The sequence below is a fragment of the Staurois parvus genome, unplaced genomic scaffold (genome assembly GCF_062004578.1).
Source record: "Staurois parvus isolate SC_StPar_1 unplaced genomic scaffold, SC_StPar_1.0 ptg001192l, whole genome shotgun sequence".
Classification (NCBI taxonomy): Eukaryota; Metazoa; Chordata; class Amphibia; order Anura; family Ranidae; genus Staurois; species Staurois parvus.
The window spans coordinates 5144287-5168692 of record NW_028318988.1 but is presented as its reverse complement, the minus strand read 5'-3'; the positions used below and the strand labels follow the sequence as shown (position 1 = coordinate 5168692).

The 24406-nt window shown below is 57.4% G+C and overlaps 1 protein-coding gene across 2 annotated transcripts in view; it reads left to right on the top strand.

Annotated features, from left to right (window-relative positions):
• POLD3 (DNA polymerase delta 3, accessory subunit) overlaps window positions 1–24406 on the top strand; it is a 52604-nt gene that overhangs the window by 1747 nt on the left and 26451 nt on the right. For both annotated transcript variants that reach the window (XM_089659846.1, XM_089659845.1), the window contains exons 2-3: window positions 12942–12997; window positions 14881–14983. In XM_089659846.1, coding sequence (XP_089515972.1) covers window positions 12942–12997; window positions 14881–14983 — 159 coding nt within the window. The remainder of the gene's footprint in view (window positions 1–12941; window positions 12998–14880; window positions 14984–24406) is intronic.

The window sequence follows — 24406 nt, the reverse complement described above, 5'->3', positions numbered from 1 at the left end:
TCACCCCTAACAACACTGTTACCTAGGATACCCCCATCACCCCTAACAACACTGTTACCTAGGATACCCCCATCACCCCTAACAACACTGTTACCTAGGATACCCCATCACCCCTAACAACACCGGTAACTGGGATACCCCATCACCCCTAACAACACTGTTACCTAGGATACCCTAACAACACTTACCTAGGATACCCCATCACCCCTAACAACACACTTACCTAGGATACCCCATCACCCCTAACAACACAGTTACCTAGGATACCCCATCACCCCTAACAACACAGTTACCTAGGCTACCCCATCACCCCTAACAACACAGTTACCTAGGATACCCCAACACCCCTAACAACACAGTTACCTAGGATACCCCAACACCCCTAACAACACAGTTACCTAGGATACCCCATCACCTCTAACAACAGCGGTAACTGGGATACGTCCCCCCACCATCACCCCTAACAACACAGTTACCTAGGATACCCCCTCCCCCCATCACCCGAACTACACCTGTAACTGGGATACCTCTCTCCCATCACCCCTAACTACACAGTTACCTAGAATACCCCCATCACTCCTATCAACACCATTACCCTGAATACCCCCATCACCCTCATCTAGGATACCGTATCACCCCCAACCAACACTGGAACCTTCATCCTTCTAAACAACACCGTTACCTGGGATACCCCCTCCCCCATCACATCTAACAACACTAGTACACCTCTCCCTTCATAACACAGTTACCTGGGATACCCCCTTTCCCATCACACCTAACAACACTATTACCCCTCTCACTTCATAACACTGTTAACTAGGATGGACCCCTCATCCATCACCCCCAGCAACAGTACCCCGGATATCTCCCTCCCCATCACCCTAACAACCGGGATCCTGGATACCTCTCATTGACCCTCTCTCTGGAGTCCTCTCTCGGCCCCGGGGCCGTCCTGTCCCTTTCTTTGTCGTCTCCCCGGACTCGTCCCCTCCCCGACCCCGGACTCTTCCCGTCCCCTCCCCGACCCCGGACTCGTCCCGTCCCCTCCCCGACCCCGGACTCGTCCCCTCCCCGACCCCGGACTCGTCCCCTCCCCGACCCCGGACTCGTCCCCTCCCCGACCCCGGACTCGTCCCCTCCCCGACCCCGGACTCGTCCCCTCCCCGACCCCGGACTCGTCCCCTCCCCGACCCCGGACTCGTCCCGTCTCCTCACGAGCCCCGGACTCGTCCCCTCACGAGCCCCGGACTCGTCCCCTCACGAGCCCCGGACTCGTCCCCTCCCGAGCCCCGGACTCGTCCCCTCCCGAGCCCCGGACTCGTCCCCTCCCGAGCCCCGGACTCGTCCCCTCCCGAGCCCCGGACTCGTCCCCTCCCGAGCCCCGGACTCGTCCCGTCCCCTCCCGAGCCCCGGACTCGTCCCGTCCCCTCCCGAGCCCCGGACTCGTCCCGTCCCCTCCCGAGCCCCGGACTCGTCCCGTCCCCTCCCGAGCCCCGGACTCGTCCCGTCCCCTCCCGAGCCCCGGACTCGTCCCGTCCCCTCCCGAGCCCCGGACTCGTCCCGTCCCCTCCCGAGCCCCGGACTCGTCCCGTCCCCTCCCGAGCCCCGGACTCGTCCCGTCCCCTCCCGAGCCCCGGACTCGTCCCGTCCCCTCCCGAGCCCCGGACTCGTCCCGTCCCCTCCCGAGCCCCGGACTCGTCCCGTCCCCTCCCGAGCCCCGGACTCGTCCCGTCCCCTCCCGACCCCGGACTCGACCCGTCCCGTCCTCTTCCCGACCCCGGACTCGACCCGTCCCGTCCTCTTCCCGACCCCGGACTCGACCCGTCCCAACCTCTTCCCGACCCCGGACTCGACCCGTCCCGTCCTCTTCCCGACCCCCGGACTCGACCCGTCCCGTCCTCTTCCCGACCCCCGGACTCGTCCCGTCCTCTTCCCGACCCCGGACTCGACCCGTCCTCTCCCGACCCCGGACTCGACCCGTCCTCTCCCGACCCCGGACTCGACCCGTCCTCTCCCGACCCCGGACTCGACCCGTCCTCTCCCGACCCCGGACTCGTCCCGTCCTCTCCCGACCCCGGACTCGTCCCGTCCTCTCCCGACCCCGGACTCGTCCCGTCCTCTCCCGACCCCGGACTCGTCCCGTCCTCTCCCGACCCCGGACTCGTCCCGTCCTCTCCCGACCCCGGACTCGTCCCGTCCTCTCCCGACCCCGGACTCGTCCCGTCCTCTCCCGACCCCGGACTCGTCCCCTCCTCTTCCCGACCCCGGACTCGACTCGTCCCGTCCTCTTCCCGACCCCGGACTCGTCCCGTCCTCTTCCCGACCCCGGACTCGACCCGTCCCGTCCTCTTCCCGACCCCGGACTCGACCCGTCCCGTCCTCTTCCCGGACTCGACCTGTCCCGTCCTCTTCCCGACCCCGGACTCGACTCGACCCGTCCTCTCCCGACCCCGGACTCGACTCGTCCCGTCCTCTCCCGACCCCGGACTCGTCCCGTCCCGTCCTCTCCCGACCCCGGACTCGACCCGTCCCGTCCTCTTCCCGACCCCGGACTCGACCCGTCCCGTCCTCTTCCCGACCCCGGACTCGACCCGTCCCGTCCTCTTCCCGACCCCGGACTCGACCCGTCCCGTCCTCTTCCCGACCCCGGACTCGACCCGTCCCGTCCTCTTCCCGACCCCGGACTCGACCCGTCCCGTCCTCTTCCCGACCCCGGACTCGACCCGTCCCGTCCTCTTCCCGACCCCGGACTCGACCCGTCCCGTCCTCTTCCCGACCCCGGACTCGACCCGTCCCGTCCTCTTCCCGACCCCGGACTCGACCCGTCCCGTCCTCTTCCCGACCCCGGACTCGACCCGCCCCGTCCTCTTCCCGACCCCGGACTCGACCCGTCCCGTCCTCTTCCCGACCCCGGACTCGACCCGTCCCGTCCTCTTCCCGACCCCGGACTCGACCCGTCCCGTCCTCTTCCCGACCCCGGACTCGACCCGTCCCGTCCTCTTCCCGACCCCGGACTCGACCCGTCCCGTCCTCTTCCCGACCCCGGACTCGACCCGTCCCGTCCTCTTCCCGACCCCGGACTCGACCCGTCCCGTCCTCTTCCCGACCCCGGACTCGACCCGTCCCGTCCTCTTCCCGACCCCGGACTCGACCCGTCCCGTCCTCTTCTTGACCCCGGACTCGACCCGTCCCGTCCTCTTTCCGACCCCGGACTCGACCCGTCCCGTCCTCTTCCCGGACTCGACCCGTCCCGTCCTCTTCCCGACCCCGGACTCGACCCGTCCTCTCCCGACCCCGGACTCGACTCGTCCTGTCCTCTCCCGACCCCGGACTCGTCCCGTCCCGTCCTCTCCCGACCCCGGACTCGTCCCGTCCTCTCCCGACCCCGGACTCGTCCCCTCCTCTCCCGACCCCGGACTCGACCCGTCCCGTCCTCTTCCCGACCCCGGACTCGTCCCGTCCTCTTCCCGACCCCGGACTCGACCCGTCCCGTCCTCTTCCCGACCCCGGACTCGACCCGTCCCGTCCTCTTCCCGACCCCGGACTCGACCCGTCCCGTCCTCTTCCCGACCCCGGACTCGACCCGTCCCGTCCTCTTCCCGACCCCGGACTCGACCCGTCCCGTCCTCTTCCCGACCCCGGACTCGACCCGTCCCGTCCTCTTCCCGACCCCGGACTCGACCCGTCCCGTCCTCTTCCCGACCCCGGACTCGACCCGTCCCGTCCTCTTCCCGACCCCGGACTCGACCCGTCCCGTCCTCTTCCCGACCCCGGACTCGACCCGTCCCGTCCTCTTCCCGACCCCGGACTCGACCCGTCCCGTCCTCTTCCCGACCCCGGACTCGACCCGTCCTCTCCCGACCCCGGACTCCACTCGTCCTGTCCTCTCCCGACCCCGGACTCGTCCCGTCCTCTCCCGACCCCGGACTCGTCCCGTCCTCTTCCCGACCCCGGACTCGACCCGTCCCGTCCTCTTCCCGACCCCGGACTCGACCCGTCCCGTCCTCTTCCCGACCCCGGACTCGACCCGTCCCGTCCTCTTCCCGACCCCGGACTCGACCCGTCCCGTCCTCTTCCCGACCCCGGACTCGACCCGTCCCGTCCTCTTCCCGACCCCGGACTCGACCCGTCCCGTCCTCTTCCCGACCCCGGACTCGACCCGTCCCGTCCTCTTCCCGACCCCGGACTCGACCCGTCCCGTCCTCTTCCCGACCCCGGACTCGACCCGTCCCGTCCTCTTCCCGACCCCGGACTCGACCCGTCCCGTCCTCTTCCCGACCCCGGACTCGACCCGTCCCGTCCTCTTCCCGACCCCGGACTCGACCCGTCCCGTCCTCTTCCCGACCCCGGACTCGACCCGTCCCGTCCTCTTCCCGACCCCGGACTCGACCCGTCCCGTCCTCTTCCCGACCCCGGACTCGACCCGTCCCGTCCTCTTCCCGACCCCGGACTCGACCCGTCCCGTCCTCTTCCCGACCCCGGACTCGACCCGTCCCGTCCTCTTCCCGACCCCGGACTCGACCCGTCCCGTCCTCTTCCCGACCCCGGACTCGACCCGTCCCGTCCTCTTCCCGACCCCGGTCTCGACCCGTCCCGTCCTCTTCCCGACCCCGGACTCGACCCGTCCCGTCCTCTTCCCGACCCCGGACTCGACCCGTCCTCTCCCGACCCCGGACTCGACCCGTCCCGTCCTCTTCCCGACCCCGGACTCGACCCGTCCCGTCCTCTTCCCGACCCCGGACTCGACCCGTCCCGTCCTCTTCCCGACCCCGGACTCGACCCGTCCCGTCCTCTTCCCGACCCCGGACTCGACCCGTCCCGTCCTCTTCCCGACCCCGGACTCGACCCGTCCCGTCCTCTTTCCGACCCCGGACTCGACCCGTCCTCTTCCCGGACTCGACCCGTCCCGTCCTCTTCCCGACCCCGGACTCGACCCGTCCTCTCCCGACCCCGGACTCGACTCGTCCTGTCCTCTCCCGACCCCGGACTCGTCCCGTCCCCTCCTCTCCCGACCCCGGACTCGTCCCGTCCTCTCCCGACCCCGGACTCGACCTGTCCCGTCCTCTTCCCGACCCCGGACTCGACCCGTCCCGTCCTCTTCCCGACCCCGGACTCGACCCGTCCCGTCCTCTTCCCGACCCCGGACTCGACCCGTCCCGTCCTCTTCCCGACCCCGGACTCGTCCCGTCCTCTTCCCGACCCCGGACTCGACCCGTCCCGTCCTCTTCCCGACCCCGGACTCGACCCGTCCCGTCCTCTTCCCGACCCCGGACTCGACCCGTCCCGTCCTCTTCCCGACCCCGGACTCGACCCGTCCCGTCCTCTTCCCGGACTCGACCCGTCCCGTCCTCTTCCCGACCCCGGACTCGACCCGTCCTCTCCCGACCCCGGACTCGACTCGTCCCGTCCTCTCCCGACCCCGGACTCGTCCCGTCCTCTTCCCGACCCCGGACTCGACCCGTCCCGTCCTCTTCCCGACCCCGGACTCGACCCGTCCCGTCCTCTTCCCGACCCCGGACTCGACCCGTCCCGTCCTCTTCCCGACCCCGGACTCGACCCGTCCCGTCCTCTTCCCGACCCCGGACTCGACCCGTCCCGTCCTCTTCCCGACCCCGGACTCGACCCGTCCCGTCCTCTTCCCGACCCCGGACTCGACCCGTCCCGTCCTCTTCCCGACCCCGGACTCGACCCGTCCCGTCCTCTTCCCGACCCCGGACTCGACCCGTCCCGTCCTCTTCCCGACCCCGGACTCGACCCGTCCCGTCCTCTTCCCGACCCCGGACTCGACCCGTCCCGTCCTCTTCCCGACCCCGGACTCGACCCGTCCCGTCCTCTCCCGACCCCGGACTCGTCCCGTCCTCTCCCGACCCCGGACTCGTCCCGTCCTCTCCCGACCCCGGACTCGTCCCGTCCTCTCCCGACCCCGGACTCGTCCCGTCCTCTCCCGACCCCGGACTCGTCCCGTCCCCTCCCGAGCCCCGGACTCGTCCCGTCCCCTCCCGAGCCCCGGACTCGTCCCGTCCCCTCCCGAGCCCCGGACTCGTCCCGTCCCCTCCCGAGCCCCGGACTCGTCCCGTCCCCTCCCGAGCCCCGGACTCGTCCCGTCCCCTCCCGAGCCCCGGACTCGTCCCGTCCCCTCCCGAGCCCCGGACTCGTCCCGTCCCCTCCCGAGCCCCGGACTCGTCCCGTCCCCTCCCGAGCCCCGGACTCGTCCCGTCCCCTCCCGAGCCCCGGACTCGTCCCGTCCCCTCCCGAGCCCCGGACTCGTCCTGTCCCCTCCCGAGCCCCGGACTCGTCCCGTCCCCTCCCGAGCCCCGGACTCGTCCCGTCCCCTCCCGAGCCCCGGACTCGTCCCGTCCCCTCCCGAGCCCCGGACTCGTCCCCTCCCCTCCCGAGCCCCGGACTCGTCCCCTCCTCTCCCGACCCCGGACTCGACCCGTCCCGTCCTCTTCCCGACCCCGGACTCGACCCGTCCCGTCCTCTTCCCGACCCCGGACTCGACCCGTCCCGTCCTCTTCCCGACCCCCGGACTCGACCCGTCCCGTCCTCTTCCCGACCCCCGGACTCGTCCCGTCCTCTTCCCGACCCCGGACTCGACCCGTCCTCTCCCGACCCCGGACTCGACCCGTCCTCTCCCGACCCCGGACTCGTCCCGTCCTCTCCCGACCCCGGACTCGTCCCGTCCTCTCCCGACCCCGGACTCGTCCCGTCCTCTCCCGACCCCGGACTCGTCCCGTCCTCTCCCGACCCCGGACTCGTCCCGTCCTCTCCCGACCCCGGACTCGTCCCCTCCTCTCCCGACCCCGGACTCGACCCGTCCCGTCCTCTTCCCGACCCCGGACTCGACCCGTCCCGTCCTCTTCCCGACCCCGGACTCGACCCGTCCCGTCCTCTTCCCGACCCCGGACTCGACCCGTCCCGTCCTCTTCCCGACCCCGGACTCGACCCGTCCCGTCCTCTTCCCGACCCCGGACTCGACCCGTCCCGTCCTCTTCCCGACCCCGGACTCGACCCGTCCCGTCCTCTTCCCGGACTCGACCCGTCCCGTCCTCTTCCCGACCCCGGACTCGACTCGACCCGTCCTCTTCCCGACCCCGGACTCGACTCGTCCCGTCCTCTCCCGACCCCGGACTCGTCCCGTCCCGTCCTCTCCCGACCCCGGACTCGACCCGTCCCGTCCTCTTCCCGACCCCGGACTCGACCCGTCCCGTCCTCTTCCCGACCCCGGACTCGACCCGTCCCGTCCTCTTCCCGACCCCGGACTCGACCCGTCCCGTCCTCTTCCCGACCCCGGACTCGACCCGTCCCGTCCTCTTCCCGACCCCGGACTCGACCCGTCCCGTCCTCTTCCCGACCCCGGACTCGACCCGTCCCGTCCTCTTCCCGACCCCGGACTCGACCCGTCCCGTCCTCTTCCCGACCCCGGACTCGACCCGTCCCGTCCTCTTCCCGACCCCGGACTCGACCCGTCCCGTCCTCTTCCCGACCCCGGACTCGACCCGTCCCGTCCTCTTCCCGACCCCGGACTCGACCCGTCCCGTCCTCTTCCCGACCCCGGACTCGACCCGTCCCGTCCTCTTCCCGACCCCGGACTCGACCCGTCCCGTCCTCTTCCCGACCCCGGACTCGACCCGTCCCGTCCTCTTCCCGACCCCGGACTCGACCCGTCCCGTCCTCTTCCCGACCCCGGACTCGACCCGTCCCGTCCTCTTCCCGACCCCGGACTCGACCCGTCCCGTCCTCTTCCCGACCCCGGACTCGACCCGTCCCGTCCTCTTCCCGACCCCGGACTCGACCCGTCCCGTCCTCTTCCCGACCCCGGACTCGACCCGTCCCGTCCTCTTTCCGACCCCGGACTCGACCCGTCCCGTCCTCTTCCCGGACTCGACCCGTCCCGTCCTCTTCCCGACCCCGGACTCGACCCGTCCTCTCCCGACCCCGGACTCGACTCGTCCTGTCCTCTCCCGACCCCGGACTCGTCCCGTCCCGTCCTCTCCCGACCCCGGATTCGTCCCCTCCTCTCCCGACCCCGGACTCGACCCGTCCCGTCCTCTTCCCGACCCCGGACTCGACCCGTCCCGTCCTCTTCCCGACCCCGGACTCGACCCGTCCCGTCCTCTTCCCGACTTCGGACTCGACCCGTCCCGTCCTCTTCCCGACCCCGGACTCGACCCGTCCCGTCCTCTTCCCGACCCCGGACTCGACCCGTCCCGTCCTCTTCCCGACCCCGGACTCGACCCGTCCCGTCCTCTTCCCGACCCCGGACTCGACCCGTCCTCTTCCCGACCCCGGACTCGACCCGTCCTCTTCCCGACCCCGGACTCGACCCGTCCTCTCCCGACCCCGGACTCCACTCGTCCTGTCCTCTCCCGACCCCGGACTCGTCCCGTCCTCTCCCGACCCCGGACTCGTCCCGTCCTCTTCCCGACCCCGGACTCGACCCGTCCCGTCCTCTTCCCGACCCCGGACTCGACCCGTCCCGTCCTCTTCCCGACCCCGGACTCGACCCGTCCCGTCCTCTTCCCGACCCCGGACTCGACCCGTCCCGTCCTCTTCCCGACCCCGGACTCGACCCGTCCCGTCCTCTTCCCGACCCCGGACTCGACCCGTCCCGTCCTCTTCCCGACCCCGGACTCGACCCGTCCCGTCCTCTTCCCGACCCCGGACTCGACCCGTCCCGTCCTCTTCCCGACCCCGGACTCGACCCGTCCCGTCCTCTTCCCGACCCCGGACTCGACCCGTCCCGTCCTCTTCCCGACCCCGGACTCGACCCGTCCCGTCCTCTTCCCGACCCCGGACTCGACCCGTCCCGTCCTCTTCCCGACCCCGGACTCGACCCGTCCCGTCCTCTTCCCGACCCCGGACTCGACCCGTCCCGTCCTCTTCCCGACCCCGGACTCGACCCGTCCCGTCCTCTTCCTGACCCCGGACTCGACCCGTCCCCTTCCCGACCCCGGACTCGACCCGTCCCGTCCTCTTCCCGACCCCGGACTCGACCCGTCCCGTCCTCTTCCCGACCCCGGACTCGACCCGTCCCGTCCTCTTCCCGACCCCGGACTCGTCCCGTCCTCTTCCCGACCCCGGACTCGACCCGTCCCGTCCTCTTCCAGACCCCGGACTCGACCCGTCCCGTCCTCTTCCCGACCCCGGACTCGACCCGTCCCGTCCTCTTCCCGACCCCGGACTCGACCCGTCCCGTCCTCTTCCCGGACTCGACCCGTCCCGTCCTCTTCCCGACCCCGGACTCGACTCGTCCCGTCCTCTCCCGACCCCGGACTCGTCCCGTCCCGTCCTCTCCCGACCCCGGACTCGACCCGTCCCGTCCTCTTCCCGACCCCGGACTCGACCCGTCCCGTCCTCTTCCCGACCCCGGACTCGACCCGTCCCGTCCTCTTCCCGACCCCGGACTCGACCCGTCCCGTCCTCTTTCCGACCCCGGACTCGACCCGTCCTCTTCCCGGACTCGACCCGTCCCGTCCTCTTCCCGACCCCGGACTCGACCCGTCCTCTCCCGACCCCGGACTCGACTCGTCCTGTCCTCTCCCGACCCCGGACTCGTCCCGTCCCCTCCTCTCCCGACCCCGGACTCGTCCCGTCCCCTCCTCTCCCGACCCCGGACTCGTCCCGTCCTCTTCCCGACCCCGGACTCGACCTGTCCCGTCCTCTTCCCGACCCCGGACTCGACCCGTCCCGTCCTCTTCCCGACCCCGGACTCGACCCGTCCCGTCCTCTTCCCGACCCCGGACTCGACCCGTCCCGTCCTCTTCCCGACCCCGGACTCGACCCGTCCCGTCCTCTTCCCGACCCCGGACTCGACCCGTCCCGTCCTCTTCCCGACCCCGGACTCGACCCGTCCCGTCCTCTTCCCGGACTCGACCCGTCCCGTCCTCTTCCCGACCCCGGACTCGACCCGTCCTCTCCCGACCCCGGACTCGACTCGTCCCGTCCTCTCCCGACCCCGGACTCGTCCCGTCCCGTCCTCTCCCGACCCCGGACTCGACCCGTCCCGTCCTCTTCCCGACCCCGGACTCGACCCGTCCCGTCCTCTTCCCGACCCCGGACTCGACCCGTCCCGTCCTCTTCCCGACCCCGGACTCGACCCGTCCCGTCCTCTTCCCGACCCCGGACTCGACCCGTCCCGTCCTCTTCCCGACCCCGGACTCGACCCGTCCCGTCCTCTTCCCGACCCCGGACTCGACCCGTCCCGTCCTCTTCCCGACCCCGGACTCGACCCGTCCCGTCCTCTTCCCGACCCCGGACTCGACCCGTCCCGTCCTCTTCCCGACCCCGGACTCGACCCGTCCCGTCCTCTTCCCGACCCCGGACTCGACCCGTCCCGTCCTCTTCCCGACCCCGGACTCGACCCGTCCCGTCCTCTTCCCGACCCCGGACTCGACCCGTCCCGTCCTCTTCCCGACCCCGGACTCGACCCGTCCCGTCCTCTCCCGACCCCGGACTCGACCCGTCCCGTCCTCTCCCGACCCCGGACTCGTCCCGTCCTCTCCCGACCCCGGACTCGTCCCGTCCTCTCCCGACCCCGGACTCGTCCCGTCCTCTCCCGACCCCGGACTCGTCCCGTCCTCTCCCGACCCCGGACTCGTCCCGTCCTCTCCCGACCCCGGACTCGTCCCGTCCTCTCCCGACCCCGGACTCGTCCCGTCCTCTCCCGACCCCGGACTCGTCCCGTCCTCTCCCGACCCCGGACTCGTCCCGTCCTCTCCCGACCCCGGACTCGTCCCGTCCTCTCCCGACCCCGGACTCGTCCCGTCCCGTCCTCTCCCGACCCCGGACTCGACCCGTCCCGTCCTCTCCCGACCCCGGACTCGACCCGTCCCGTCCTCTCCCGACCCCGGACTCGACCCGTCCCGTCCTCTCCCGACCCCGGACTCGACCCGTCCCGTCCTCTCCCGACCCCGGACTCGACCCGTCCCGTCCTCTCCCGACCCCGGACTCGACCCGTCCCGTCCTCTCCCGACCCCGGACTCGACCCGTCCCGTCCTCTCCCGACCCCGGACTCGACCCGTCCCGTCCTCTCCCGACCCCGGACTCGACCCGTCCCGTCCTCTCCCGACCCCGGACTCGACCCGTCCCGTCCTCTCCCGACCCCGGACTCGTCTCGTCCCATCCTGCCCCCTCCTCTCCCGACCCCAGAGTCGTCCTGTCCTCTCCTCCTGGTTGTTCTAGACTGGTTGTATTTGCATGCAGGCAATCCTAGGTAACACATACATGATGCTGAACCACCATGATTGGAAGAACTAAAATCAAATGAATGGAAGGGACAGGCCAGGGAAAGGGAGGAAAAAGCTAGAGCAGTGATGGCGAACCTTTTTGAGCCCGAGTGCCCAAACTGCAACCCAAAACCAACTTATTTCTTTCAAAGTGCCAACACTGCAATGAAACCTGAATATCGAGCTTTTGGTTTAGAAAAAACAACTCGTACAGTAGTGCAAACTAATTAACAGTACAGGGATGACCAGAGACTGCGGACACAGTACAGGGATGACCAGAGACTGCGGACACAGTACAGGGATGACCAGAGACTGCGGACACAGTACAGGGGTGACCAGAGACTGCGGACACAGTACAGGGATGACCAGAGACTGCGGACACAGTACAGGGATGACCAGAGACTGCGGACACAGTACAGGGATGACCAGAGACTGCGGACACAGTACAGGGATGACCAGAACTGCGGACACAGTACAGGGATGACCAGAGACTGGGGACACAGCACAGGGATGACCAGAGACTGGGGACACAGCACAGGGATGACCAGAGACTGGGGACACAGCACAGGGATGACCAGAGACTGGGGACACAGCACAGGGATGACCAGAGACTGGGGACACAGCACAGGGATGACCAGAGACTGGGGACACAGCACAGGGATGACCAGAGACTGGGGACACAGCACAGGGATGACCAGAGACTGGGGACACAGCACAGGGATGACCAGAGACTGGGGACACAGCACAGGGATGACCAGAGACTGGGGACACAGCACAGGGATGACCAGAGACTGGGTACACAGCACAGGGATGACTGCTGACCTTTGGGGAGGGAGGGGGAGCGGGTACCTGAATTTGACAGGTACCCGCTCTTACTTCCGCAGAGTTTTTTTTTTTTATCTTACCTGTTCCTCGATCCAGCCGCGCGCTGTCTTCCCGGCTTCTGTAGTGTGGGCGCTCGTCGGACAGCTGGATGCCCAGTGCGCATGCGCGAGAAGCGCTGCGCTTTGTGATTGGTCCGGCGGCTTCTGGGATCTGTCATGTGTCCCAGGTACCGCCTTACCATTCACAAGGAGCACTGCTTCTTGTGCATGCGCACTTGGGACCCGGCTGTCACGCACACTACAGCCGGGAAGACAGCGCGCCGCTGGATTCTCCTGGCGTGCCCACAGATAAGGCTCGGCGTGCCGGCTGTGGCACGCGTGCCACGGGTTCGCCACCACTGAGCTAGAGGAAGCTGGATGTCGTCCAGACAGGAAATGAGGCGAGCTCTATCTAAATAACGTCAACCTCTAATGAACATTGTGAGAAGCTCACGGAAGTTGACGCTCCCATAAGCGCTTGCGATGAATGCAGTTTTTTATTATAAAATGTCAGTATCATGTTGATGAGGGCGAAGGGAGGAGCCAGGAGGGAGGAGCCAGGGTCGGCAACATGTAAGAATAAACCTTAGCTCGAAGGATCTCTCCCACCGATGTACAATAGATCCATTTATATCCTCTGTCATCATCCTCATACCCGGCATTAGTCCTCTCCCCAATCTGTTTTAATAATTTTACTTTACAATGCACTCCATCTGCCCCTCCCCCATTGCCCTTACTTTACCTGCCCAGGCTGACCTATTTTCAGGGTTTCTTCCTGCTTTGCTCCTATTTTCAATTTAGAATCTTAGTGGGTTTTGATTTCTAATTCTGATCATTGGCTGTTTTCTAGGTGACGTATAAGTGGCTGAGCCACACTCTGGGGGTCCACGTCAATCAAGCTAAACAGTGAGTACCGAGTGTCTCTGGTTTTCCGTTGTTCTGTCCCTTATGGCTCACCACAACCTGATGGTACAATTTCCTTTTAGATCTACCAATAAATATGTAATGCCGGGGCCTTCCTGACCGGATACACATTAATTGGTTCGTTTAGGCTGGTCCTCGTATTACATAGTTTTGGTAAACCTAAAGTTGGGTGAGCTGCTGGTGTTCATACGTAACTGCACAGTGAAGGAAATGCGTATTCGCTCCCCTGCTGATTTTGAATGTCTGCCCACTCACAAAGAAATGATCGGTCTAAAAATTGAATGTTCGGTGTATTGTAACACTGAGAGACAGAATAGCAACAAAAAATTCAGCAGAAATGCATGTCTAACAAATGATGACTGATCTGCATGTTCATGAGGGAAATAAGTATTTGATCCCCTATCATTCAGCAGGATTTCTGGCTACCAGGTGTCTTTCATACAGGTAACAAGCTGAGATTAGAAGCAGTCTCTTAAAGGGAGTGCTGCTAATCTAATTTTGTTACCTGTATAAAAGACACCTGTCCACAGGAGCAATCAAACAATCAGATTCCAAACTCTCCACCATGGCAAAGACCAAAGAGCTGTCCAAGGATGTCAGGGACAAGATTGTAGACCTACACAAGGCTGGACTGGGCTACCAAACTATCGCCAAGCAGCTTGGTGAGAAGGTGACAACAGTTGGTGCAATCATTCGCAAACGGAAGAAACACAAAACAACTGTCAGTCTCCCTAGGTCTGGTGCACCATGCAAGATCTCACCTCGTGGAGTGTCAATGATCATGAGAACAGTGAGGAATCATCCCAGAACTACACTTGAGGATCTTGTCAATGATCTCCAGGCAGCTGGGACCACAGTCACCAAGGAAACAATTGGTAACACACTACGCCGACAAGGACTGAAATCCTGCAGTGCCCGCAAGGTCCCTCTGCTCAAGAAAGCACATGTCCAGGCCCGTCTGAAGTTTGCCACTGAACATGTGAATGATGCAGAGGAGGACTGGTGGAAAGTGTTGTGGTCAGATGAGACCAAAATCGAGCTCTTTGGCCTCAACTCTCCGTGTTTGGAGGAGGAGGAGGAATGCTGCCTATGACCCCAAGAACACCATCCCAACTATGAAACATGGTGGTGGAAACATTCTGATTTTGGGGTGTTTTTCTGCTAAGGGGACAGGACAACTGCACCGCATCAAAGGGACGATGGACGGGGCAATGTACCATCCAATCTTGGGTGAGAACCTTCTTCCCTCAGCCAGGGCATTGAAAATGGATCGTGGATGGGTCTTCCAGCATGACCATGACCCAAAACATACTGCCAAGGCAACAAAGGAGTGGCTCAAAAAGAAGCACATTAAGTTCCTGGAGTGGCCTAGCCAGTCTCCAGACATTAATCCGATTGAAAATCTGTGGAGGAAGCTGAAAGTTCGAGTTGCCAAACATCAGCCACCAAACCTTAATGACGTGGAGAGGATCTGCCAAGAGGAGTGGGCCAAAATCCCTCCTGAGATGTGTGCAAACCTGGGGGCCAACTACAGGAAACATCTGACCTCTGTGATTGCCAACAAGGGATTTGCCACCAAGTACTAAGTCATGTTTTGTGAAGGGGATCAAATACTTATTTCCCTCATGAACATGCAAATCAGTCATCATTTGTTAGACATGCATTTCTTTTGAATTTTGTGTTGCTATTCTGGCTCTCAGTGTTACAATACACCGAACATTCGATTTTTAGACCGATCATTTCTTTGTGAGTGGGCAAACATTCAAAATCAACAGAGGATCAAATACTTATTTCCTTCACTGTATGAACTAGACTGGTCTGGAGTTGGGTAGGCAGATGACTGATTCTTCTCTCTGTGTCTGCAGGATGCTGTATGATTACGTCACCCGCAGGAGGAAGGAGAATCAAAGCGCTCAAGTACACGTTACCTACCTGGTGACCGGGAAATGTATGAAGGAGGGATTTCCAGTGAGTAGGATTAACTGAATAGATCACTATAGATGGAGGGTCCGGGAATCGGCTTCATTATGTCTGTTTCTGGCTGGTGTCGTGCCCAAAATTCTTTTTTTTATTTGTTTTATTTAAATCCAAACTTGACATTTAATGTTCTTTTTTAAATAGTTCATTTGGGCCAGCTTGGCCCAAGCAAGCTATTTACTGTGCTAACAGGTGAAGCTGTATTAACCGCTTCATTACCGCCCTATAGCAGATATACTGCTTCAGGGCGGCAGGGGTGCGCAAAATCACGTGTGCATATATACATAATTTTGTGACTCCAGGTAGGGGGCACGCCAGTGCTCTACCTGCGCAGCCGTTCGCGGGCGCGGCTGTCAACGACCGGGTCCCGGCTGGTGATTACCCGCTGGCGCCCAGTAATTAACGAGCATCTCCGACGGGGGGGGGGGGGACTGCTTTGTTTACTAACAGTCCTCCTCCCTGTCAGCTTGGGCACACTGCTCTGGATGGCTGCCATCACAGCCATCCAGAGCAGTGTGCTTACAGTGAAGCACACACAAACGCCCCCTATGTAAAGCACTCCCTGCACACAACCCTTTGATGGCTGTTATGTTAACTCCTTCCTGCCCAGTGTCGTTAGTACAGTGTCAGTGCTTTTTTTTTAGCACTGATCACTGTATTGACATCACTGGGGATGTCAGTGACACCAAGTCAGTTCCCCCCTGTGTCAGAACGCCCGCCGCAGTCCTGCTAGAAGTCGCTGATTGCCGCCATTGCTAAAAAAAAAAAAAAATCCAGTATATATACCGCCATTTGTAAACGCTATAACTTTCACGTAAACCAATTAATTTACATGTATTGGGATTTTATTTAGCAAACACGTGGAGCAGGATACATTTTGGTGTAAATTTATGACAAAATTTGATGTTTTTAAAAAATTTTTACTAGACAGGTTTAATAGCAAAAAGTCCAAAATATTGTTTTTTCTCAAAATTGTCTTTTTTTTTTTTTTTTTTTTTTTTGCGCACACAGACGATCAGATACCACCAAAAGAAAGTTCAATTTGTGGGAAAAAAAGACATAAATTTCATCTGGGTGCATTGCATGACCATGCGATTGTCAGTTAAAGGAACACAGCGCAATGCAATGCACCCAGATGAAATTTATGTCTTTTTTTCCCACAAATTGAACTTTCTTTTGGTGGTATTTGATCGTCTGTGTGGGTTTTACTTAGTTTCTCTTTCTCGATCAGCCTTGTCCCGCCCAGTACACACCCCTCCCCCTAGTAAAACACTCCCCTCACTCCTATAACCCTTCCCTGCTAAATAAAGTTAACCCCTTCCTCCCCATTGGCATTAGTACAGTGTCAGTTTTTTTTTTTTTGCACTGATCACTGTATTAGTGTTTTTGGGGATGTCAGTGACCCCAAGTCAGTACCCCCCAATGTCAGAATGTCCGCCGCAGTCCCGCCATAAGTCCCTGGTCGCTGCCATAAGTCTAAGTCCCTGATCACCGCCATAATTCGCTGATCGCCGCCATTATTAGTATAAAAAAAAAACTAAAAATCCCAGTATCTTTCCCGCCATTTGTAAACGCTATAACTTTCACGTAAACCAATTAATTTACACATATTGGGTTTTTTTTTAGCAAAGACATGTCGCAGAATGCATTTTGGCAGAAATTTATGACTAAATTTGATTTTTGCATTTTTTTTTACTGGACATGTTTTATAGCAAAAAGTCCAAAATATTGTTTTTTTTTCTTCAAAATTGTCAGCCTTTTTTTTTTATAGCGCAAAAAATAAAAACCGCACAGGCGATCAAATATTACCGAAAGAAAGCTCAATTTGTGGGGAAAAAAAGGATGTAAATTTCATTTATGTACCGTATTGCATGACCGCGTAATTGTCCGTTAAACTAGTGCAGCGCTGTATAGCAGAAAAATGGTGTAAATTGCAGTATTTATACCATAGTTTGTAGACGCTATAACTTCCACACAAAGCAATCAATATACACTTATTGGGATTTTTTTTACCAAAAACATGGAACAGAATACATTTTGGCCTAAATTTAAAACCAACTTTGAGTTTACTATATATTTTTTTATAGCTGAAAACAAAAAATATTGTTTTTCTGCAAAATTTTTGGCGTTTTTTTGTTTATAGCGTGAAAAATAAAAAGCGCACAGGTGATCAAATACCACCGAAAGAAAGCTCTATTTGTGTGAAAAAAAGGACGTAAATTTCGTTTGGGTGCAGCATTGCATGACCGCGCAATTATCAGTTGAATTAGTGCGGCGCCGAGTAGCAAAAAGAGGCCTGGTCATTAAGGGGGGGTAAATCCTCAGGAGCTCAAGTGGTTAACCTCTCGACCTCCAAAAGATTTACCCCCCTTTCCTGACCAGGCCATTTTTTGCGATACTGCACTGCATTATTTTAACTGACAATTGTGCGGTCCTGCAACACCGTGCATAAATGGAATTTGTCATTATTTCCCACAAATAGCTTTCTTTTGGTGGTATCTGATCACCACTGTTTGTAATTTTTAAATTTTTTTTTTTTTGCGCTATAAACAAAGACCAAAAATTTAGAAAATAAAACAATATTTTTTACTTTCTGCTATAAAACATATCCAATTAAAAAAAAGAAATGTTTCATAAATTTAGGCCAATATGTATTTTGCTACATATTTTTTGTTAATAAAATCCCAATAACCGTATATTGATTGGTTTGCACAAAAGTTAGTGTCTGCAAACTATGGTGTGTGTGTTTTTATTTTATTTTTTTTTTTATACTAGTAATGGCGGCAGTCAGCGACTTATAGTGAGACTGCAATTTTGCGGTGGACAATCAGAAACTAATTGGCAGTTTGTGGGAAGCAGTGACACTACAGTGATCGGTTCTAAAAAATATGCATTAACACTGTGCTAATGACACTGGCTGGGAAGGGGTTAAACATTTAGTGGGATCAAGGGGTTAACTGTGTGCCTAGCTACAATGGATATAAAAAGTCTACACACCCCTGTTATAATGTCAGGTTTCTGTGATGTAAAAAAAATGAGACAGATAAATCATTTCAGAACTTTTTCCACCTTTAATGTGACATATAAAATGTACAACTCAGTTGAAAACAAACTGAAATCTTTTTTTTTGGGGGGGGGGGTAAACATAAAAAAACTAAAATAATGCGGTTGCATAAGTGTGCACACCCTCTTATAGCTGGGGATGTAGCTGTGTTCAGAATTAAGCAATCACATTCAAAATCATGTTAAATAGGAGTCAGTACACACCTGCCATCATTTAAAGTGCCTCTGATTAACCCCAAATACAGTTCAGCTGTTCTAGTAGGTCTTTCCTGACATTTTCTTAGTCGCATCCTACAGCAAAAGCCATGGTCCGCAGAGAGCTTCCAAAGCATCAGAGGGATCTCATTGTTAAAGGGTATCAGTCAGGAGAAGGGTACAAAAGAATTTCCAAGGCATTAGATATACCATGGAACACAGTGAAGACCGTCATCAAGTGTAGAAAATATGGCGCAACAGTGACATCACCAAGAACTGGACGTCCCTCCAAAATGGATGAAAAGACGAGAAGAAAACTGGTCTGGGAGGCTTCCAAGAGGCCTACAGCAACATGAAAGGAGCTGCAGGAATATCTGGCAAGTACTGGCTGTGTGGTCCATGTGACAGCAATCTGCTGTATTCTTCATATGTCTGGGCTATGGGGTAGAGCAGCAAGACGGAAGCCTTTTCTTATGAAGAAAAACATGCAAGCCCGGCTAAACTTTGCAAAAACACATCTGAAGTCTCCCAAAAGCATGTGGGAAAATGTGTCCTGGTCTGATGAAACCAAGGTTGAACTTTTTGGCCATAATTCCAAAAGATATGTTTGGCGCAAAAACAACACTACACATCACCAAAAGAATGCCATACCCACCGTGAAGCATGGTGGTGGCAGCATCGTGCTTTGGGGCTGTTTTTCTTCAGCTGGAACTGGGGCCTTAGTCAAGGTAGAGGGAATTATGAACAGTTCCAAATACCAATCAATATTGGCACAAAACTTTCTGGCTTCTGCTAGAAAGCTGAACATGAAGAGAAACTTGATCTTTCAGCATGACAACCACCCAAAGCATACATCCAAATCAACAAAGGAATGGCTTCACCAGAAGATGAAAGTTTTGGAATGGCCCAGCCAGAGCCCAGACCTGAATCCGATGTAAAATCTGTGGGGTGATCTGAAGAGGGCTGTGCACAGGAGATGCCCTCGCAATCTGACAGATTTGGAGTGTTTATGCAAGGAAGAGCGGGCAAATATTGCCAAGTCCGGATGTGCCATGCTGATAGACTCATACCCAAAAAGACTGAGTGCTGGAATCACATCAAAAGGGGCTTCAACAAAGGATTAGTGTAAGGGTGTGCACACTTATGCAACCATAATATTTTAGTTTTCTATTTTTACTTCCCTCCACCTAAAAGATTTCAGTTTGTTGCTCAGCTGAGTTGTACAGTTTATAGGTCACATTAAAAGTGGAAAAAGTTCTGAAATGATTTATCTTTGTCTAATTTTTTGACATTACAGAAACCTGACATTTTAACTGGGGTGTGTAGACTTTTTCTATCCACTGTATGTGTAATGTTTACTGTGTACTGTGCGTGCTGTTTTCGCTAGGTAATGTGCTGATTTCTCTTCCCTGCTTGAAGAGAAAGAGAATCCATCACATTGCTGCTGACAGGACATAGCTCTGCCTTGTTTACATAGGCAGAGCTGTATTCTGTCAGTGTCCTAGACAATCAGCGGTGTGACGGAGGAAAGGCAGGACAGAACACACAGAGTGGATGGCAGACGCACAAAGCTTTATTGAGACAAACAGACGGCAGTCCTTCAATACGGGGGGTGGCAGAGAGGGTGGATTTGCCACTAAAAGGTAACGAGAGGGTCCCACCCACTTGTAGTCCACTAGGAGAGCCAAGGTGGTGTCCCTGTAACGGGTAGTCCGACACAGGAGGGGGTGCGAGGAGTCACCACCGCAACAGTTCAGGTAACACAGTGGGGAAGCAGGTACTCACGGGTCCAACAGGGTGCCTGGTCTCCCAGGGGTAGAAGCAGAACGCAGGTACCTGTGGAGTCCGGATCAGGCGGGTGGCCTCTGGCTCTGGCAGGCAGGCTATGGTAGTCTCTCCCCCTTCTGTGGGGCCTCTCACAATCGCAGGCAGGCTTTCTCTGGTTGTCTCTTCCCTCCTGTGGGGTCTCTGTGAGGCTGGGGTAGGCTTGCAGAGTCTAGTCACAAAGGTCTCGCCGGAGCTTGAGATCCTTTGATGACTGCACAACGGAATGAAAACGGAGCGCCTAGCATCAGCCTCTTAGACTGCTGCAGGATGCTCCCCGCTCGCCTTGGCAACCGGGAGGGGGGGAAGGGAATACTAGACCCCAGGGAGAATCAGGCTGGTGACAGGGACATCCTGGGGGTCAGGGATGATGTCTGCATAGATAAAAGGGAAGTTGGGAGGTGTGCAGAGAGCTCCCAGCCAGCTGGCCCGGAGGGAGGGGGGCCCAGAGTAATTTGATTAGGCCATTGAATTAGGCCATTTGACCTAGTGACACAGGGGACAATTGGAACAATACAGAGCAGGACGCTGAGGGCATGTGATACAAGGCATTAATAAGGGGAATAATAATTGGCAGGCTTCCATACCGTCACAAGCGTGTACCGGTGCTCATCCGTTGGCCGGCACCCGCTGATTGGCTGAAGTGTCGCGCATGCGCACCCGCGACCAGGAACTGCAGAATCATGTTTATATTCAGCATATCTGCTATGGGGTGTTGGCAAATGGTTAAATATGGAGTTATGCTTTAAATTTTATGTCCAGGCATTGCCCAAAAGTGGCCTCAGACTTGCGCCTCCCCCTCTAGAGCATTACCCGGAAGTGTTTTAGTTTTTTCAGTGTTTATAATTGACATGAGTTTGGGATGCTTTTGAGGTCATTCAGAAGTCCTTGGTAGGTGTAGTTGACTCCCTGACCGGCATTTGCCCTTCTTTTCAAGCTGCTTTTGCACTCCTGTAGACTTCTGAGACAAACAAAAACCCCTTGAAACATACGTTTTTTGCTTTTTCCTTTTGGGGGGGAAAGGGCCTTTATTAATTCCTGAGATGTGATCATCGGGCTTGTAGAAGCTTGCAGGGACATCTGCTTGAGAGGTCATTTCCTATTGATGTAGACACTCCTTGCAGAACTACATCCCTCAAGAGCCCTTTCCCTACACACAATGGGGGACCAGGGATGTTGAATTCCTATCGTCCAAGACATGTAGCTCTGGCAGGTAGTTTTTTTACCTTCAGCCCTGCTGTGGGCAAGCAGCAGGACTCACCTGTCAGGTGGAAGCATTCAGGTGGCAGTGCTGCCACAGATTGTTTCCACACATGCCAGCCTCTCCCCTCCCATGTAACCTCCCCCCCCCCCCGCCCACTGTTTTCCAGGCTCTTCTTGCCCATCTGCAGACCGAGGACCGGCTCACCACTATCGGTTAGAGGGGAGGGAGGAGAGCGGACACATCCACTTCCCTCCCCTACTTATCGTGACCCGGAAGTGACGCTATGATGTCACTTCTGGGTCCCCGCTGGGAGATTGCCGGCCTCCATGGATGTAATGCGGTGCGATGTACACTGCATTACATTTAGGGGAGCTGAGGGGAGACATGCAGGGCCTTTTAGACCCTGGATGTCTCAAAGAGAGCCTGCCACCAAAAATGATTACATAGGGGACTTTGTCCCCTATGTGATGAGAAATTTTTTTTTTTTTAATTGTAAAAAATTGAAAGTTACACCCAAGCACATAACATTCCCCCCCCCCCCCAAAAAGAGGCCCCCCCACATATGCACACGCTACACATGAAAACGTTGAATGCGATACACGTCACATATTGCCGCGCACGCAAGAACGAGAGTAATAATTCTAGCATGAGTCCTCCTCCGTACACTATACTGATGACCTATAAGGATCTTGAAAAGCACCACCTATAGAAAATATAGGGTACTGAAGTTCGTCGCCATTTCACGAGCGCACGCAAATTTAAGGTTTGACATGTTGGATATCTATTTACTCGCTGCAACTTCGTCTTTTATATTTGACCAAAAATAGGGTAATTTATTGCTTTTTTGTGCCCTAAAATTGGACCTACCGCTATTTTATTCTCTAGGGTCTCTGCTTTCAGAAAATATATCATGTTTGGGGGTTTTGTGTAATCTTCGGGCCTAAAATTATATTTTTAAATGTGTGCAAAAAACGTCTGTCAGCGAAAGGGATAAAGGATACGCCCGACACTCCCCTTTCCTGAGGAGCAGCCAATCGGTGCTCATTACACTGCAAGGTCTCTCCTTGCTGCATGCGGTGCTGGAGACGGGGAGGGGAGGAGGAGATATACAGTGCAATGTTAAAATTATTACGTTTAAGTTGCCATAGAGCCCCTTTTTGTTTTTAAAACATTCCTAAAATCACCTCTGATTTAAATACGGTTTCAGTTTAAAAAAAAAAAAATGTTAATGTTTATCTGGACAAGTCAGGAAGGACAAGTAGACTGGGGCACCGATTTTGGTCCCTGGACAAGTAGTTTTTCAAAAATTTCCACACCCCTGGGGACTGTCTTAGATTTGATGTTCTTTAGAAAGCAGTTACAGCCTGAGTGGAAAAACTTTCCCCCCGCCAGCATGTTGCAGAGAAGGAACCATGGTTCTCCTGGAGATCTGACATTGCCTGTCAAATTGCACCAATGTTTTCTGCAAAGTTGAAGCTCCTTGCTGATTGGAGAGCTCTACTTCTGAGTCAGTAGAATAGAGCGTATGCTAGATCATTGCTTCCACACAGACAGTAAGTGTCCTTTTCTGTATCTTGCTGGCAAGGAACAGGCTTTTCTACCCAGGCCATGGCTATTTTCTAAAAAAAAAACCAAACTAAAAATTTTTAACAAAATGTATGTGAATTTACTTGTGAGCCACAAACAAAACAACAAACTATGTTGTTTTTATGGTTCGCTGGCATTTAGTCACATCCTCATTAATAGATGTGATTAAATCATATCCAAATAATTATAAGAAAATGCCACACCCCAAGAATTACAATTATCTCCTGCTAATTAATGACTTACATCAAATACAAAATGAATTGGGATAAATTATACTTATATCCACTGTTCCATATTCAATAATATTACTATCCACTGTGCCATATTCAATACTATTACTAAATTAAATAAATTCAATATAAAAGTGAAACAATATATATAAGTGATTGTCCCAAAAAATATTGTGTATTCCACACGACTTTCAATCTTGACATTCATATGCGCTCACCTCCATGTAAGCCTAATTAACTAGTTGCCGACCGCAGATAGCCGAATGACGGCTGCACTGCGGCCGGCCAGTTCTGAGTGGACGTCATATGACGTCCTCCCAGAACGCGCTCTCCTGGCGCGCGCACCCGGCGATCTCCGTGATCGCTGTGTCCTACGGACACAGCTGATCATGTGATGTGGTAAAAGGCCAATCACAGCGGCCTTTTACCACGCGATCAGCGGTGTCCAATGACACGCTGATCACAGGGAAATGCAAGTGCTGGTTCTCGGCTGCACTTTCCTCACGCTGTCAGATCGTGAGGAAAGTACTGCCGAGAACCAGCAGTTGTCAGAGCGGGGATCGGCACCGATCATCAGGGCACTGATGATCAGTGCCCTGATGATCGGTGCCCAGCAGTGCCACCTGCAAGTTCCGCCCACCTGTGCCCAGCAGTGCGCCCACTAGCTCCGCCCACCTGTGCCCAGCAGTGCCACCCACCTGTGCCGCCCAGCAGTGCCACCCACCTGTGCCCAGCAGTGCCACCCACCTGTGCCCACCCACCAGTGCTGCCCACCAGTGCCACCCACCAGTGCAGCCCAGCAGTGCTGCCAGTCAGTGCCACCAGTCAGTGTCCAGCGGTTGTGCCAGTCAGTGCCGCCAGTCAGTGCCGTCTATCAGTACCCATCATCAGTGTCACCTATCAGTGCTGCATATTAGTGCCGCCTATCCGTGACACCTCATTAGTGCTGTCTATCAGTGCCGCCTATACGTGCCACCTCATTAGTACTGCCTATCAGTGCCCTTTAGTGCTGCCTATCAGTGCTGCCTCATCAACACACATCAGTGAAGGAGAAAAACTTTTTTTATTTATAGCGCAAAAAGTAAAGCGCCCAGTGGCGATTAAATACCACCAAAAGAAAGCTCTATTTGTGAGAAAAAAATGATCAAAATTTCATATGGGTACAATGTTGCATGACCGCGCAATTGTCAATCAAAAGTGCGGCAGCGCTGAAAGCTGAAAATTGGGCCTGGTAAATAAGGGGGTATAAGTGCCCGGTAGGCAAGTGGTTAAAAGCAAACATAACTTTGTATCCAAATAGTGGTTTACTAT